The sequence below is a fragment of the Podarcis tiliguerta genome (genome assembly GCF_965153285.1).
Source record: "Podarcis tiliguerta genome assembly, chromosome: 4".
NCBI lineage: Eukaryota > Metazoa > Chordata > Lepidosauria > Squamata > Lacertidae > Podarcis > Podarcis tiliguerta.
The window spans coordinates 13,557,161-13,571,982 of record NC_139537.1 but is presented as its reverse complement, the minus strand read 5'-3'; the positions used below and the strand labels follow the sequence as shown (position 1 = coordinate 13,571,982).

General features: G+C 45.5%; 1 protein-coding gene across 1 annotated transcript in view; it reads left to right on the top strand.

The window, feature by feature from the left end:
- The window catches only part of RAB38 (RAB38, member RAS oncogene family), a 35,069-nt gene extending 30,489 nt beyond the window's left edge, over nt 1-4,580 (top strand). Inside the window, exon 3 of the mRNA XM_083436893.1 lies at nt 1,385-4,580. Coding sequence (XP_083293019.1) covers nt 1,385-1,537 — 153 coding nt within the window. The 3' untranslated portion in view covers nt 1,538-4,580. The remainder of the gene's footprint in view (nt 1-1,384) is intronic.
- Nucleotides 4,581-14,822: the final 10,242 nt, after the last annotated feature.

Sequence of the window (14,822 nt, the reverse complement as noted above, 5' to 3'; positions counted from 1 at the left end):
CAAACTATTCAAACCTTACCTGTTAAAGCCAGCACTTTCAGCTGGATCCGTCAATACGCACTCAATGCTACTGGCAGAGAATTGGTGATACGAAGGTCCCTCAAAGAGCATCCAGACATACCTCCTGGGTAGCTCAGTGGCATAGCCCACAAAGACTTTCAGAGACCTATAAGAATTATGTTTATTTGAGAATCCATCAAAAGTGCATATTTTATGACTTTCAGAGATTTGGAAGACTTCTGTTTATTTGGTTTTGCAGAGTGCATATTTCATATATGTCATATTGTACAATGTTCTGTATAGATTACCGTATTTTTTTGCTCCGTAAGACTCACCTGACCATAAGACGCACCTAGTTTTTAGAGGAGGTAAACAAGAAAAAAAATATTCTGAACGAAACAGTGGATGTATGATTTTTGTGGTTCATGCTGTGGCCACAGACATGATATGTGATTCGACAGTGAGTTTGGGGTAGCCCAATGCAAAAATCCTGAGGATCCATGTGGATCGGTGCTTTGTAACCACGTTTTTGTGCCATTGCAGCCCCACAAAACAGTAGATGTGTGGGTTTTTTTGGTGCAGGCTGTAGCCCTGGACATGCTATGTGATCTGATGGAGAATTTGGGGTGACCCAATGCAAAAATCCTGAGGATTCCTGTGCTTTTACCTCCCCCCTCCCAGGCAGCCTCCTTTAGCTCTAGAGTCCCTTATCTCCCTCCTGATCGCTTGCCGATCAGCTGCTCAGTGGCTTTGTTTCAACACCCCCTTCCCTCTTGTTTGCCTTAGCGTCTTTTCCTTAGCTAAAGCAGTTTTTTGCTCCTCCTTTTCTTCTAATTTCTCTCCTCATTGCTTTAATCTTCTTGTCTCCGCTCCTTGCACATTTGCTGTCTTTACCTCCCCCCTCCCAGGCAGCCTCCTTTATCTCTAGAGTCCCTTATCTCCCCTCCCGATCGCTTGCTGATCAGTGGCTTTGTCTCAACACCCCCTTCCCTCTTTCTAAAAAAAAGAGCATGATCTGCTTTTTGCCCCTGGGCAATTTGGCTCCAGGGACCACACATTCGCTCCATAAGACACACTGATATTTCCCCTTACTTTTTAGGAGGAAAAAAGTGTGTCTTATGGAGCAAAAAATACGGTATATAAAGAGTTTATATTGATATCGCATTGTTGTACTTGGTCATCGTGTTGCCTTTAGATACAGTGGCAGAGCATCTGCCTTGCGGTCAGAAGGCTCCTGGTTCAATCCCGGATGGTATTTCCAGGAAGGGATGGGAAAGACTCCTGCCTGAAATCATATCCAGCTGCTGCCAGTCAGTGTGGACAATACTGAACTGGGTAGACCCGAGATCTAACTTGTGCTTCTTCTTTTTTCCTTCACCTGCAGGAAAACATAAACATTGACGAAGCTTCCAGGTGCCTGGTGAAGCACATTATTGCTAGCGAGAGCGACCCAGTGCAGCCCGTCGAACCCGATGTCGTCAAACCGCACTTGAATTCCTCCAAGCTCGTCAGCTGCTCAGCTTGCTTTAAGTCCTAAGTAACTTCCAAGCTGTTTGTGGACACTGGAACTGAGCAAATAACTCATGAGAGGAAAGCATCTCCACATAGCCCAGCCTTTGCTAGTCCAGAACATGAAACCAAGATCAGGAAATTCGCAACCTTCCCAAACACGCGGTTGAAAAAATATATATATATATCAAAGTTGTTGCTTTAAATTTTTTGGATGGTTTGCCTTGTAGGGTCCCCCACAAATGTTTGATATTCGCAGTCTGGGCTATATCTCTGAATCATCACCGCTCAGCCAAGGTGCTCTCTTTAAGAAGGCTGAGATATCACATTCATTGCTTCTTTTGTGAATACCTGCTTGAGGGAGACTCTAAAATTTGCTTTCTGGGGATACATCACAGTTACAAGCATACCCACAGAAAGCAAAATTATTTTTTAAAAGAGTTGAATTTCCATGGCTATTTTGCGAGAATATATGATGGGGTTAAATGCAATATTTCTTCTAGGGATTTTTAGTGGGTGGGGTGGGGGGGGGTGGAATATATATATTTTGCTCTGCAGCTCTGCAGCCCAGTGACATGAGCTCTAGATTCTGGCAGCATTTCCTACTGCTCAGATGAGTCATTTGGGAATCAGAAGTCTGCCTTGGGAACAAGCAGATGTTTTCATTCCTGTTCTGAGGGTTGGCTCTGCTGCACGGCCCACTCTGCCTGCCTCCTGCTTTAACCAAGAGAGTGACAAAAATTAATTCCAAGCGTGTCTTATGCTGCAGTTTTTCATTCATGCCCTTTCCCCCTTTCAGGTTTCTTCTGGGCACAAAAATAAACCATAGGAATGTACAATCCCTCTTGCATCAAACCAGACACCAGCCTTCAAGTGGCCAATCAGATAACTCAGGGAATCTCACAAGCAGAACATGAGGACGCTTGTCCTCCTCCTTCTACTAGTCCACATGACTGGCATCTAGATATATGTTGTCCCTAATCCTGGAGGTTCCATGCAGCCACCATAACTAGCAGCCACTGACAGCTTTGCTCTCCATGAATTTATATGCACTCGTGCATATTGGTAATCTATAAAGTGAGGGAAACCCGCTAGAGTTGGGTCCACAACTCTAGTCATTCCTAGACTCAGGGGCGGAGCAAGGTGGGTGCGTTGGGGGTGGAGCGCCCTGGGTGTCATCTCCTAGGGGGGTGACATTTGGCGCCACGGCCACCCACAGTTCCTGCCTACCCTGAGCCGTCGTGGGAAGGGCGGTAGCTGCAGTGCTTTGCAGGCATCCTTCTTCCCTTTCCCCTTCGTTTTGACAGTTCTGCTGGAGGAGGCAGGCAGGCAGGGAGGGAGAGGATGGGAAGGAGGCAGGTGAGCAAACCAGCAGAGGAAACCCCCCCCCCCAAAAAAAGTTCAAGAACTTTGGCCAATCCTTCCCTTAAAAAAGCTCAACAGCTCCTGGCAATGACAATTGGTAGATCACAGCCAGTACTCTGAGTAGATCAGAGTCTCTTGGGAGTCCAACTAGATTTCAGGCGGAGTGGGGAGAGAAGATTTTTTTTGCACCGGGTACCACCTGACATTGCTATGCCACTGCCTAGGCTTAACTCCCGTTGATTTCAATGGATCTGCTCAGAGCATCACAAAGTCTGCATCCAACATAGTGGCAAACTGAAAAAGTGGCAAACTGAACATAGTGCATCCACTATGGCAAACTGAAAATAATCTGAAAAAGTCCTGACTTTTTTAAAGAAATTGGAAGATGGCAGATCACTTGTACAAGAGTGCCACTCCTCCAATGAAATCAGGTCATTTGTCGCCTCCCCGAATCTGAAAAGAAATTTTGCAAACTCGCATTGAGCCTTTCACAGCTGTTGCAGAGATTAATAGTATGGCATGCCTGTGCTTGCTCACAGGTGACTGAAACTTATTACACAATGGTGTGAAAAGCTACACCTTCTGCACAACAATTAGAGGACGGTGAGTTCTACCGTCTCCTTGCTTGTATGCAGCTCAAAACCAGATGGACGGCCCCGCATTAGGGAACCTATAGCTCTCCAGATGTGGCTGGCTTGTGTATCCATTAGCTCTGACCATTGGGGCTGATGGGACTTGGGAGTCCCAAGAATATCTAGAGCAGGTGTAGGGAATCTGTGCCCCTCCTACTCCTGAACTACAACTCCCAACATAACCGGCCAGCATAACCAATGGTCAGGGATGGGGAAAGTTGTAGTTCAACAACAGCTGGAGAGCTACAGATTCGCTGCCCCCGATTTAGAGGGTCACAGGTCCTTTTCCATGGACTAAACGACCTATAAAGCACTCTCCAACACTTAGGATCCTCTGGTTTTGTTTCTTTGGAATTTCAGCCCCGCTGATTTTAGCAGAATTTGCTCCCAAGCCAGGGTGCCTATCAGCTGGATAGCTCAGCTGGTGATCAGTTGCCTGGATAAATTTCATTTAAAATTGCAGCCTTAATGTAGTACATCTCGACTGACTTTTCATCCTTCAGGATTCTCATGGCACCTGTGACATAGGCTTCAGCTGTCCCTGCCTTCCTGAGAGTAAGCCTCATTGGACTCCATGGGAACTTCTGAGTAGACACATACGCTGCCAACTAGTCACAGGCACCACAGATCTGTATAAATGGCCACTTGGGAGTAAGCCCCATTGAGTTTAATGGGAATTATTCCCAGGAAAGTGTATAGCAGGGACAAGGCACCTTATGTGGTTTGACTCCAACTCCCATAATATCCCTGACCGGGATATAATGTTGGCTGAGGCTGATGGGAGTTGGAGTCCATCTGCACACAGGGAGCCCTAATGTTGTCAACCAGGGATGATCACACTTGGCTACCTCAACAAGGGCATGCAGAAATCCAGGTGTTTTATTCCCCTCCCCTTAAAATGTGCTACACATCTTAAGAACAAGAGTGATGTATCCACTGAGATTTCAACAGAAGAGCTGTACTGCTACTAGAACGTGATCACAAGCCTTAAGATGCAGTTCTTGAAATGAAACGCTACACTTTCTACAGAGGGAAAACTTTTTGTTCCAAAGAAATAAAGAATCCATCCCCTGATTGTGGTGCTTTTTGTTTGCAAAGCCAGGTGGATATACAGAGTCCAAAAATGTGTGTATAGCAAGAATAGAGACTCTGTGTCCCTCCTGACCATTGGACATGCTGCCTGGGGATGCAGGGAATTTGAGTCCAACAACATTGGGATGGGCCACAGGTATTTATATCCATCTTTGATTAAAAGAGGGGAGTGTGAGATTTGCATGCACAAAACCCCTCTGCTTGAACCCTTCACTCCGAAATGGACCTATAGACCCTGGGGAGGGAGCTCTATCCTGAAGAAGGGTATTGTGGAAATGTTAAGGATAGTAAGAAAGGATATATTGCATAAGTATTATCCTTCCTTCACTCATGGTAGTGAGTGATGTAGCAGAGCAGATTCCCCTTAATATAGCAGGAAGCTAGTTTGCAGATTCACTTGGATCTCTTTCGTTAAGTAATCCAATCTGTCTTGCCTTGATGGATTATTCCTGGTGTCCCCTTTCATCCCTCTCAAAAGAATAAAAACACAAGTTTTTCCTTAAAAGTAACAAGAAGTTTACTCACACTTCACGATTTGATCTCTGAAATGCAGGCTTTACTTTGTAGTTACATAACAAACTGTGAGTTCATCTCACATGGTGATTAAGCTCATGTGCTGCTGGCTGAGAGCCAGCAGACAGCAAAATTACATTAAGAGAACAAAATGGCTGCAGAAGAACAGCGTGGCAGCAAGAGAGCAGCAAGCAAGAGATGGAGAGCAAGAGGGAGAAAATAGCTGTATGACTCGCCTCTTTTATGGAGTCAGCCAGGGCCACGCCCATCTCCCAGGTCACATGCAGGGGGAGGACGTTCCAGACCAGTGGAACAGGAAGTTACACTGACTGGCGAAACATCCCCCTTGCCTGTGCCCACTCTAGGAAAATAAGGAATGTTGCATTTGACTGTTCCAATGGATTACATCCCACAGGTAACTCTAGCAATGTGCATGGATAATATTTTAACAAGGCATAATCTCTTCACCAAGACCCCCACCCGAAAAAAGGAACAAAGGTGGCTGTCCTTGATATAAAAGGATAGCTGGAGTTTAGCCCCCCCCCCCTTGTTGGCAATCCAATTTGCATGTTATTAGAAAAATCTCCATGATTCAGGCAGAAGGGGCTCCTGTTGGAACCCTGGAGAAATATTGCCATGGTCAGATAGACAATACTGAGCTAGGCTGACCAGTTTTCTGATCCCTTACCATGCAGCTTCCTATGTATGCCCCCACTCATAGCTTGCTGGAAAAGAAAATTATTAAGAACAAAATCTTGGAGATTTTGACATGGCATGCAAGTAAGGTTACCAACAGGCCAAGAAGGGGGGAACACATTCTAGTCTGCTCTTGTGCCTTTAGCAATGTGTTTATATATGTAAGGTAAAGGTAAAGGGGACCCCTGACCATTAGGCCCAGTCGTGGCCGACTCTGGAGTTGCAGCGCTCATCTCGCTTTATTGGCCAAGGGAGCCGGTGTACAGCGCATGGAAACACTGTTTACCTTCCCGCCAGAGTGGCACCTGTTTATCTACTTGCACTTTGACGTGCTTTCGAACTGCTAGCTTGGCAGGAGCAGGGATCGAACAACGGGAGCTCACCCCGTCGTGGGGATTTGAACTGCCGACCTTCTGATCGGCAAGCCCTAGACTCTGTGGTTTAGCCCACAGTGCCACCCACATCCTGGTGTTTATATATGTAGAAATCAGCGATTGATCACTAAACAGAGCTAAACGTCCAACATTTGTCACAAGCAGAGTCGATCTATGATGATGATGATGATGTTTATACTGCCCTTCATCCACAGATCTTGATGTGCTTTACAACATAAAATTACAATATAAAAACCACAGGATACGTAGTAAAAATAATAGCAACAAGCAACCAATAATCCACTCTCCCACAACACATTTAAAAGAGCAGCAGATGTCAATCAACTAAAGGCCTGGTTGAAAATGAGTGTCTTCACCTGGTACCTAAAGGTGTATAATGAAGGTACCATGTGAACCTCCTTGGGGAGAGCATTCCACAAATGGGAAGCCCCTGCAAAAAAAAAGGCCTGTTCTCATGTTGCCACCCTCCGGACCTTTTGTGGAAGAGGTACATGAAGAATGGTCTCAGATGATGAACTCAGGGTCCAGGTAGGTATTGCAGTAGTGCCCATGACTTACTTAGGTCCATTCATTTCAAAGGGTGAAGTAAAATTCAGTGGGCTACAACCCAGTGCTTCCAATGTAACTCAGCAGGCTCAGGAATGTAGGAGCAAGTGATTCACAGCAACTGGAATTCAGAGACATTGTCTCAGACAATGGAGGTAGAACACAGTCATTTGTGGCCGTGCTCCCTGGGGCTGGTGGGAGTTGGAAGTCCAAGAGCATTTAGAAATAACATAAGAAGAGCCTGCAGGATCAAGCCAATGGCCCATCTAGTCCAACACCCTCTTCTCACAGTGACCAGCCAGAAGGGAAACCAGCAAGCAAGATTCAAACACAAGAGCACTCTTTCCTCCTGTGGCTTCCAGGAATCAGTGTTCAGAAGCATTGCTGTCGCCGAGCATGGAGGCAGAGCCTAGCCATTGAAGCTAGCAGCCACTGAAAGCCCTCTCTCCTCCATGAATTTGTCTAATCCTCTTTTAAAGCTTGGACTACTGCAATGCACTCTACGTGGGGCTACCTTTGAAGGTGACCTGGAACTGCAATTAATCCAGAATGCGGCAGCTAGACTGGTGACTGGGAGTGGCCACCAGAACCATATAACACGGGTCCTAAAGGATCTTCACTGGCTCCCAGCACAATTCAAAGTGTTGGTGCTGACCTTTAAAGCCCTAAATGGCCTCGGTGCTGTATACCTGAAGGAGCGTCTCCACCCCCATCGTTCAGCCCAGACACTGAGGTCCACTTCCGAGGGCCTTCTGGCGATTCCCTCATTGCGAGAAGCAAAGCTACAGGGAACCAGGCAGAGGGCCTTCTCGGTAGTGGCGCCCGCCCTGTGGAATGCCCTCCCATCAGATGTCAAAGAGATAAACAACTACCTGACATTTAGAAGACATTTGAAGGCAGCCCTCTTTAGGGAAGATTTTAATATTTAACGCTGTATTGTTTTTAACACTCGATTGGAAGCCGCCCAGAGTGGCTGGGGAAACTCAGCCAGATGGGCGGGTATAAATAAATTGTTGCTGTTGTTGTTGCTGTTGCTGTTGTTGTTATTCTGGTTGGTGGCCATCACCCCTTCCTGTGGAAGTGAGTTCCACAGTTTAACAATGTGCTGTGTGAAGGCCACAGGTTCTCCCTCCTTGGTGTAGACCAAACTGAGATGGATGGATCAGTGATCTGGTTTGCTATGAGGTCACTTCCCATGCCCCAAATCTGAACTTCCTCCACCTTCAAGTATTTTCTCAGCAGTAGCATCCCAAAGCATTGCAAGACCAGGAGCAAGGCTGCCTAGGCAGGTAGACTGCATGCGGTTGCATCACCATAAGACCATGCAAGGTACGTTCCTTGTTTTGCCATACATGATAAGATTGCTGCAAACAGCTGTAATTTGAATCCCCCTTGGAGACATGTAGAAATTGGAAGCTTTTGAGATGTTGTTTTATCTTTCTTTCACTGTGATGGATTGTAGCACTGCTTGAACGCAGCTGCTGTGTGTGGTTTTCTTGCTTGCTTGCTTGCTTGCTTGCTTCCCTCACTTTAACAGCCTTGCCGGTTTTCATACAGCTTAAGTGATCGCTAATTGGAAGTGAGCTAGCAATAAAGCAAATGCACAAAAGGCACCTGGGTAGTTAGTTAGCAGCCTTTGTGTTGCGAGATCATTTGGAGATCCCTGAATGAATGCTCCGTAATTCAGGATTATGGCTTTTTGCAGCACGATCGTGAACTTTCCAAACGAAGATTGAATTGCTGCTGTGAAGTATGAATGTGGCTGGGAAGGTCTCCGCTATCATTCTTCTGTACTCTTATGTCACATCTTAGATATCTACTCTATATATGTGCTATTATGAGTTTGAGTCTTTCCATGTTCATGTTTGTGGGATGTGATCCATGGGAGGCAGTCAAGTACCAGATTCCTTGTAATGATAGAGAAGGCATGTGGGAGAATGTTAGGTCCAGCCAGTCAAAACTTCCTCTTCCTCCTGGCTGGAGCATCCTTTCTTTGCATGTGACTAAAGGTGGGCGTGACCTTACCTGTCCAGGTAACAAAAGGACGAGTCACAAAGCACACCTACCTCTTTTTGACTTCCTTCTTTGTTTGACCAGCTTTTTTAGCTAGGACTGCTCTGCTAGCTCCTAGGTAGCAGAAGCACTGGGATCATTCCCCTATATGGGGGAACATATCTGTAACTAAGTCTGCCTTCAGGAATCCAACTGTGAACTGATGTGAGTAAACTTCTTTTATTGGCTTTGAATAAAATTGTCGTGTCTTTATTCTTTTAAGAGGGATTAAAGGGAATTTACCAGGAATGTACAATTCAATCTGAGACAGACTGAGCTGTATGATAGTGAGAGGCTTACACGAGCCTGCAACCAGCTATCTGCTGTTCATGTAAGAAAGGGGAATGGAACTCTGATACATAAAGGAACTTGCTAACGCAAGTTAGGAAGGGTATTAATAAACAATATATCCTCTCCTGCCACCCTGAACATTCCCACAATGTTGATGCAGCAAAAACTACCACCCACATACACAAGCGAAGGACTGAGTCACTGGCAAATTCTGGTTTAGCCAGAGAAAGAGCGTATTAGACACTTACTGAAAACTTACCTTTTGGGGAGAACTTATGAGGAACGCTTGAGGGAGTTGAGTATGTTTAGCCTGGAGAAAAGGAGACAGAGAGGAGGGATGATAGCCATCTTCAAATATCTCAAGGGCTGTCACATGAAAGACTCTGGCTAAACATTAGGAAGAACTTTCTGACAGTAAGAGCTGTTTGACAGAGGAACAGACTGCCTCAAAGGTAATGGACGTTCCTTCATTGCATGTTTTCAAGAGAGGCTGGATGACAGTCCATGAAGGATTCTTTAGCTGTGATTTCTGCTTTGCAGGGAGTTGGACTAGATGACTCTTGGGGTCCCTTCAGAAGAAGAAGAAGAAGAAGAATCTGCTTTTCTCCAGATATTAATAATAATAAATAGGTGTTCACAGACCTTCCTAGTGTCTCTCTTTTCCAGGGACAGCCCCAGATTTATAGAAGTTGTCCCAGTTTCTGATTTGATCCTGGAATGTCCCACTTTTCCTTAGGATGACCCTGTCTTCATCGGGGAAAATGTTGGAGGGTTTGGCAGGGCGCCCCTATTTTCATCCGAGAAATGTTGGAGGGTGTGGTGTTCTGGAGCGTTGCAGGTGAAAGACATACACACCCCTTAGGCCAAACCTTTTTTTAAACAAACAACAAAAATTCTAATTTAACTACATTCCAGAAAATACAAAGCCATTCTAGCTGTAGCTCGACTGTCAAAAGATTTCCACTTAGCAGCAACCAATATCGGCACCCCACTAGTGTGACATATTACCAATTAACGGAATATTAAATCTATCTACGAGTTCATTCATTTATCCCAACAACTAACAGAATTGACTCTGGTTGCAGAGGGAACTCCCATCAAGCCGCACACATTTTACATGCCCAAAAACATTTATCAAAAGCTCTTGATTTTAGAACAATCCCCACCATATGCCAGTAATCTACTTTATCCCTCCTTCATCTCCAGGGCTGCTTAGGTGATACATCAGTTTAACTTGCCTGGCAGCAAGTTCTACTACGATAATGAACGGTAATTATTTCCTCTAATAGTTCTGTAAGCTGCAGTGGCCAGAATCACTGGGAAGATAAATTCCCACTGATTACTAATTAATTGTAAGGGATCTGTGATCCTCCAGATATTACTGGACTACAACTCCCATCATCCCTGACCATCCGCCATGCTGGTTAGGACTAATGGGAACTGGATTCCACCAGCAGCTAGCAAGCCAACAGGATTTCCCCAGTGTTGCCATCCACTGATTTTCCATCAGTTGATCCAAGTCTAATAAAAAATTATGTACTTTTGGCCATAAAACAAATGGTTTCCCCCAAAGACTACAGGATAATCTCCATTTTTCTGTTTACCGACGTTTTCCAAAAACATATTTATCTGCAAATATTGGCACCAATATCTCAATATTTCATCATTTTTTTCCATGTGACTTTAATATAGGGAAATGGAATCTAGCTCATTACTGTTTACATTGACTGGTCAGTTTTACTTGTTCTACCTAGGTGTGCCATAGATTAAACTGCAGTAGTGGCTGGTGCCCATTGGAGCTGGTAGGACAGAAGGCAAGGAGGTCAAGAGGAGGTTAAGTCTGAGTCAGTGACTTACTTTGCCCCCATCCTTTTCCCTGCCAAGTTCTACAAGCGCCAAATTGAGAATGAAGAGGGAAGAAGTCAAGACCACCCTCTGGACTGGTTGTAAGCAGTGTTAGAAACTCAGATTTATAAGGTAAAAGGGAAAGGTACCCCTGCCCATCAGGGCCAGTCGTGACCGACTCTAGGGTTGCGCGCTCATCTCGCTCAAGAGGCTGGGAGCTGGCGCTGTCCGAAGACACTTCTGGGACACGTGGCCAGCGTGAATAAGCTGCATTTGGCGAGCCAGCACAGCACACAGAAACGCCGTTTACCTTCCCACTATAAAGCGGTCCCTATTTATCTACTTGCACTTAGGGGTGCTTTCAAACTGCTAGGAGCTGGGACCGAACGACGGGAGCTCATCCCGCCGCGGGGATTCAAACCACCGACCTTTCGATCGGCAGGTCCTGGGCTCTGTGGTTTAACCCACAGCACCACCCGCGTCCCCTCAGATTTATAAACTAGGTGCCAAATGGCCCTTTAAACCAGGGTTTCAGTCGCCAAAACGGAATGTCTAGTTGCAAGCTAGCTCACAAGTCTTGGTTTTCTCAAATGATGGACTGACTGTGATTGATTCTCAGTTAAGCATCTGGCCAGTTCAGCTGACAACCTTGAGCTAGGTTAAGAGCTTTGGGAACTTAAAGAAGAAAAGTCACTTGATCCAGGGACAGTCCACATATAGATTGGCCTATTCCAGGCATAGGCAAACTCAGCCCTCCAGATGTTTTGGGACTACAACTCCCACCATCCCTAGCTAACAGGACCAGTGGTCAGGGATGATGGGAGTTGTAGTCCCAAAACATCTGGAGGGCCGAGTTTGCCTATGCCTGGCCTATTCCCACCTCTTTTTCTGAATGGTGACTTCTCCTGCTCAGGCTGCACAGAAAAAGTATTTCGGTTCCAGAAATTCATTCTGATTTTGCAGATAAAATAGAACGGGTAGAATTCCACAGGATGGGGTGCTAGTGTGTGAAAATGACCCAGATCCAATGATCCCCATATGGTGGCGATGTCAGGTGCCATCTTGGCGTCCAGGCGTCTTCACATGGCTAAAAGTGGTTGAAAGTCAGGTGCAAAATAGGTAAAGGTAAAGGGACCCCTGACCATTAGGTCCAGTTGTGACCGACTCTGGGGTTGCGGCGTTTATCTTGCTTTATTGGCCAAGGGAGCCTCCGGGTCATGTGGCCAGCATGACTAAGCCACTTCTGGCAAACCAGAGCAGCGCACGGAAATGCCGTTTACCTTCCCGCCAGAGCGGTACCTATTTATCTACTTGCACTTTGATGTGCTTTTGAACTGCTAGGTTGGCAGGAGCAGGGGCTGAGCAATGGGAGCTCACCCCATCACAGGGATTCGAACTGCTGACCTTCTGATCGGCAAGTCCTAGGCTCTGTGGTTTAACCCACAGTGCCACCTGCGTCCCCATAGAAAGATAGTCCTCTGTCAGGCAGGCAGGCTGTCAGCCGGAGTCTTGTTGGTTTGGGGAGATTTTTATTTATTTATTTCAGTATTTATTTATTTAGTGGAGCAGTGAGAGAAGGAAGGAGCTGGGCTTGGCAGAGGATGAAAAGGAACCTGATTTGGAAGAAAAGAACGGCGTCAATTTAAAACGTGGAAGAAAGATTGCACTGCAGAATCATAAGGGAAATGGAGAGACTGCCAGAGCGCTTGCCAAGCACGGCATAAAGACATATAACTGTACAATAGGAGAAGCAAATTACTGCAGATAAGTGGTATTTATGAGACGACAAACTGGGAGCATGATCCAAATTCCATTCAAGTAATGGGCTTTTCAGAGAACGCTTCCTGAAAACCATGAATGGATTTTCAAGGACAAACCAACAGCACTGAAAGTTATGCATCTGGAGAGGTGTGTGTGTGTGTGAACAAGCTTCCATGGGCAGTCTGGATCTTACTGACTGCCCAGGCTGAACCCAAAGAGTATTGAGTAATGAGCCCCAATATTTCCCCAACAACATTTACTCGTTGTCGCCCTTTTGGTCTCTAAAGAAGTACATGCTCGCAGCAGGAATTTTATAACTGAGGATCCTGTCTAATAGGAAAATAAAGTTGTGACATTTTATGCCAGTTCTTCCCTCTCCCTTCTTTGCCCTGTCATGCGAGGGAAACAATAAATAAATACCATATTTTTCGCACTATAAGACGCACCTAGTGTTTGGAGGAGGAAAACAAACAAAAAAAATATGCTGAATCTCAGAAGCCAGAACAGCAAGAGGGATCGCTGCACAGTGAAAGCAGCAATCCCTCTTGCTGTTCTGGCTTCTGGGATAGCTGCACAGCCTGCATTCGCTCCATAAGACGCACACACATTTCCCCTTACTTTTTAGGAGGGAAAAAGTGAGTCTTGTAGAGCAAAAAGTACAGTAAATAGGGATAATTAATGGCTTGAGAATTCTGCCATTCTACTATTTTACATTCTACCATTTTAGGATTTTGCCACTTATTTATCTGTTGTTGTTGTTTGTTTGTTTGTTTTATTATATCCCACCTTTTCTCCAAGGAGTTCAAGGTGGGGGGACATGGTGTGGCCCCCATTTTATCCTCACAACAACCCTGTGAGGTAGGTTAGGGAAAGAGACAGTGAATGGCTCAAGGTTACCCTGTAAGCCATGGGTAGCAAACTAAGGCCCGGTGGCTGGATCTGGCCCAATCGCCTTCTAAATCTGGCCCATGGACAGTCTGGGAATCAGCGTGTTTTTACATGAGTAGAATGTGTCCCTTTATTTAAAATGCATCTCTGGGTTATTTGCATAGCTGTCAACTTTTCCCTTTTCTTGCGAGGAATCCTATTCAGAATAAGGGAATTTCCCTTTAAAAAATGGAAACGTTGACAGCTATGGTTATTTGTAGGGCCTGCCTGGTGTTTTTACATGAGTAGAATGTGTGCTTTTATTTAAAACGCATCTCTGGGTTATTTGTGGGGCATAGGAATTCGTTCATTATTATTTTTCAAAATATAGTCCGGCCCTCCACAAGGTCTGAGGGACAGTGGACAGGCCCCCTGCTGAAAAAGTTTGCTGAGCCCTGCTGTAAGCTTTCTGGCTGAGTAGGGATTTGAACCTGGTTTCTCAGGTCCTAGGCTGATGCCTAGGAAGGAAATCAGCCCTGAGTACTCACTGGAAGGACAGATCGTGAAGCTGAGGCTCCAATACTTTGGCCACCTCATGAGAAGAGAAGACTCCCTGGAAAAGACCCTGATGTTGGGAAAGATGGAGGGCACAAGGAGAAGGGGACGACAGAGGACAAGATGGTTGGACAGTGTTCTCGAAGCTACCAGCATGAGTTTGACCAAACTGCGGGAGGCAGTGGAAGACAGGAGTGCCTGGTGTGCTCTGGTCCATGGGGTCACGAAGAGTTGGACACGACTAAAAGACTAAACAACAAGGCTGATGCTTTTAACCACTACCCCACATTCCAGCCTCCCCACCTCCACCCACTGCACGTGCAGCAAGGGCCTCGGCAACCAAACCTGAGGTACGATGTTAAAGAGTATTTCTAATAGCATTGCATTAAATATTTACAAAACTATTTACCTCGGCAAGAGAAGGAGAGATGGAGACTGACAGGATAATCCTGAGAAATTGAACTTTATCCTTAAAGGGTATATTGACTACATTCTCTTCATAAACCTTTTGTACCACAGGTAGGCAGTTTATGATCGTATCATAGGATGTATTGATCTGTGTACGACAGTCAGATGAAACCCACTTCCACAAATTGTATGCAGAACACTCTGCTATGGATCCCAATATTGTCGACCATCAGGTATTTGACATCAACTATGTGGAAGTCAGTATCAATATTTGATTCGTCTGTTTTTGATATTC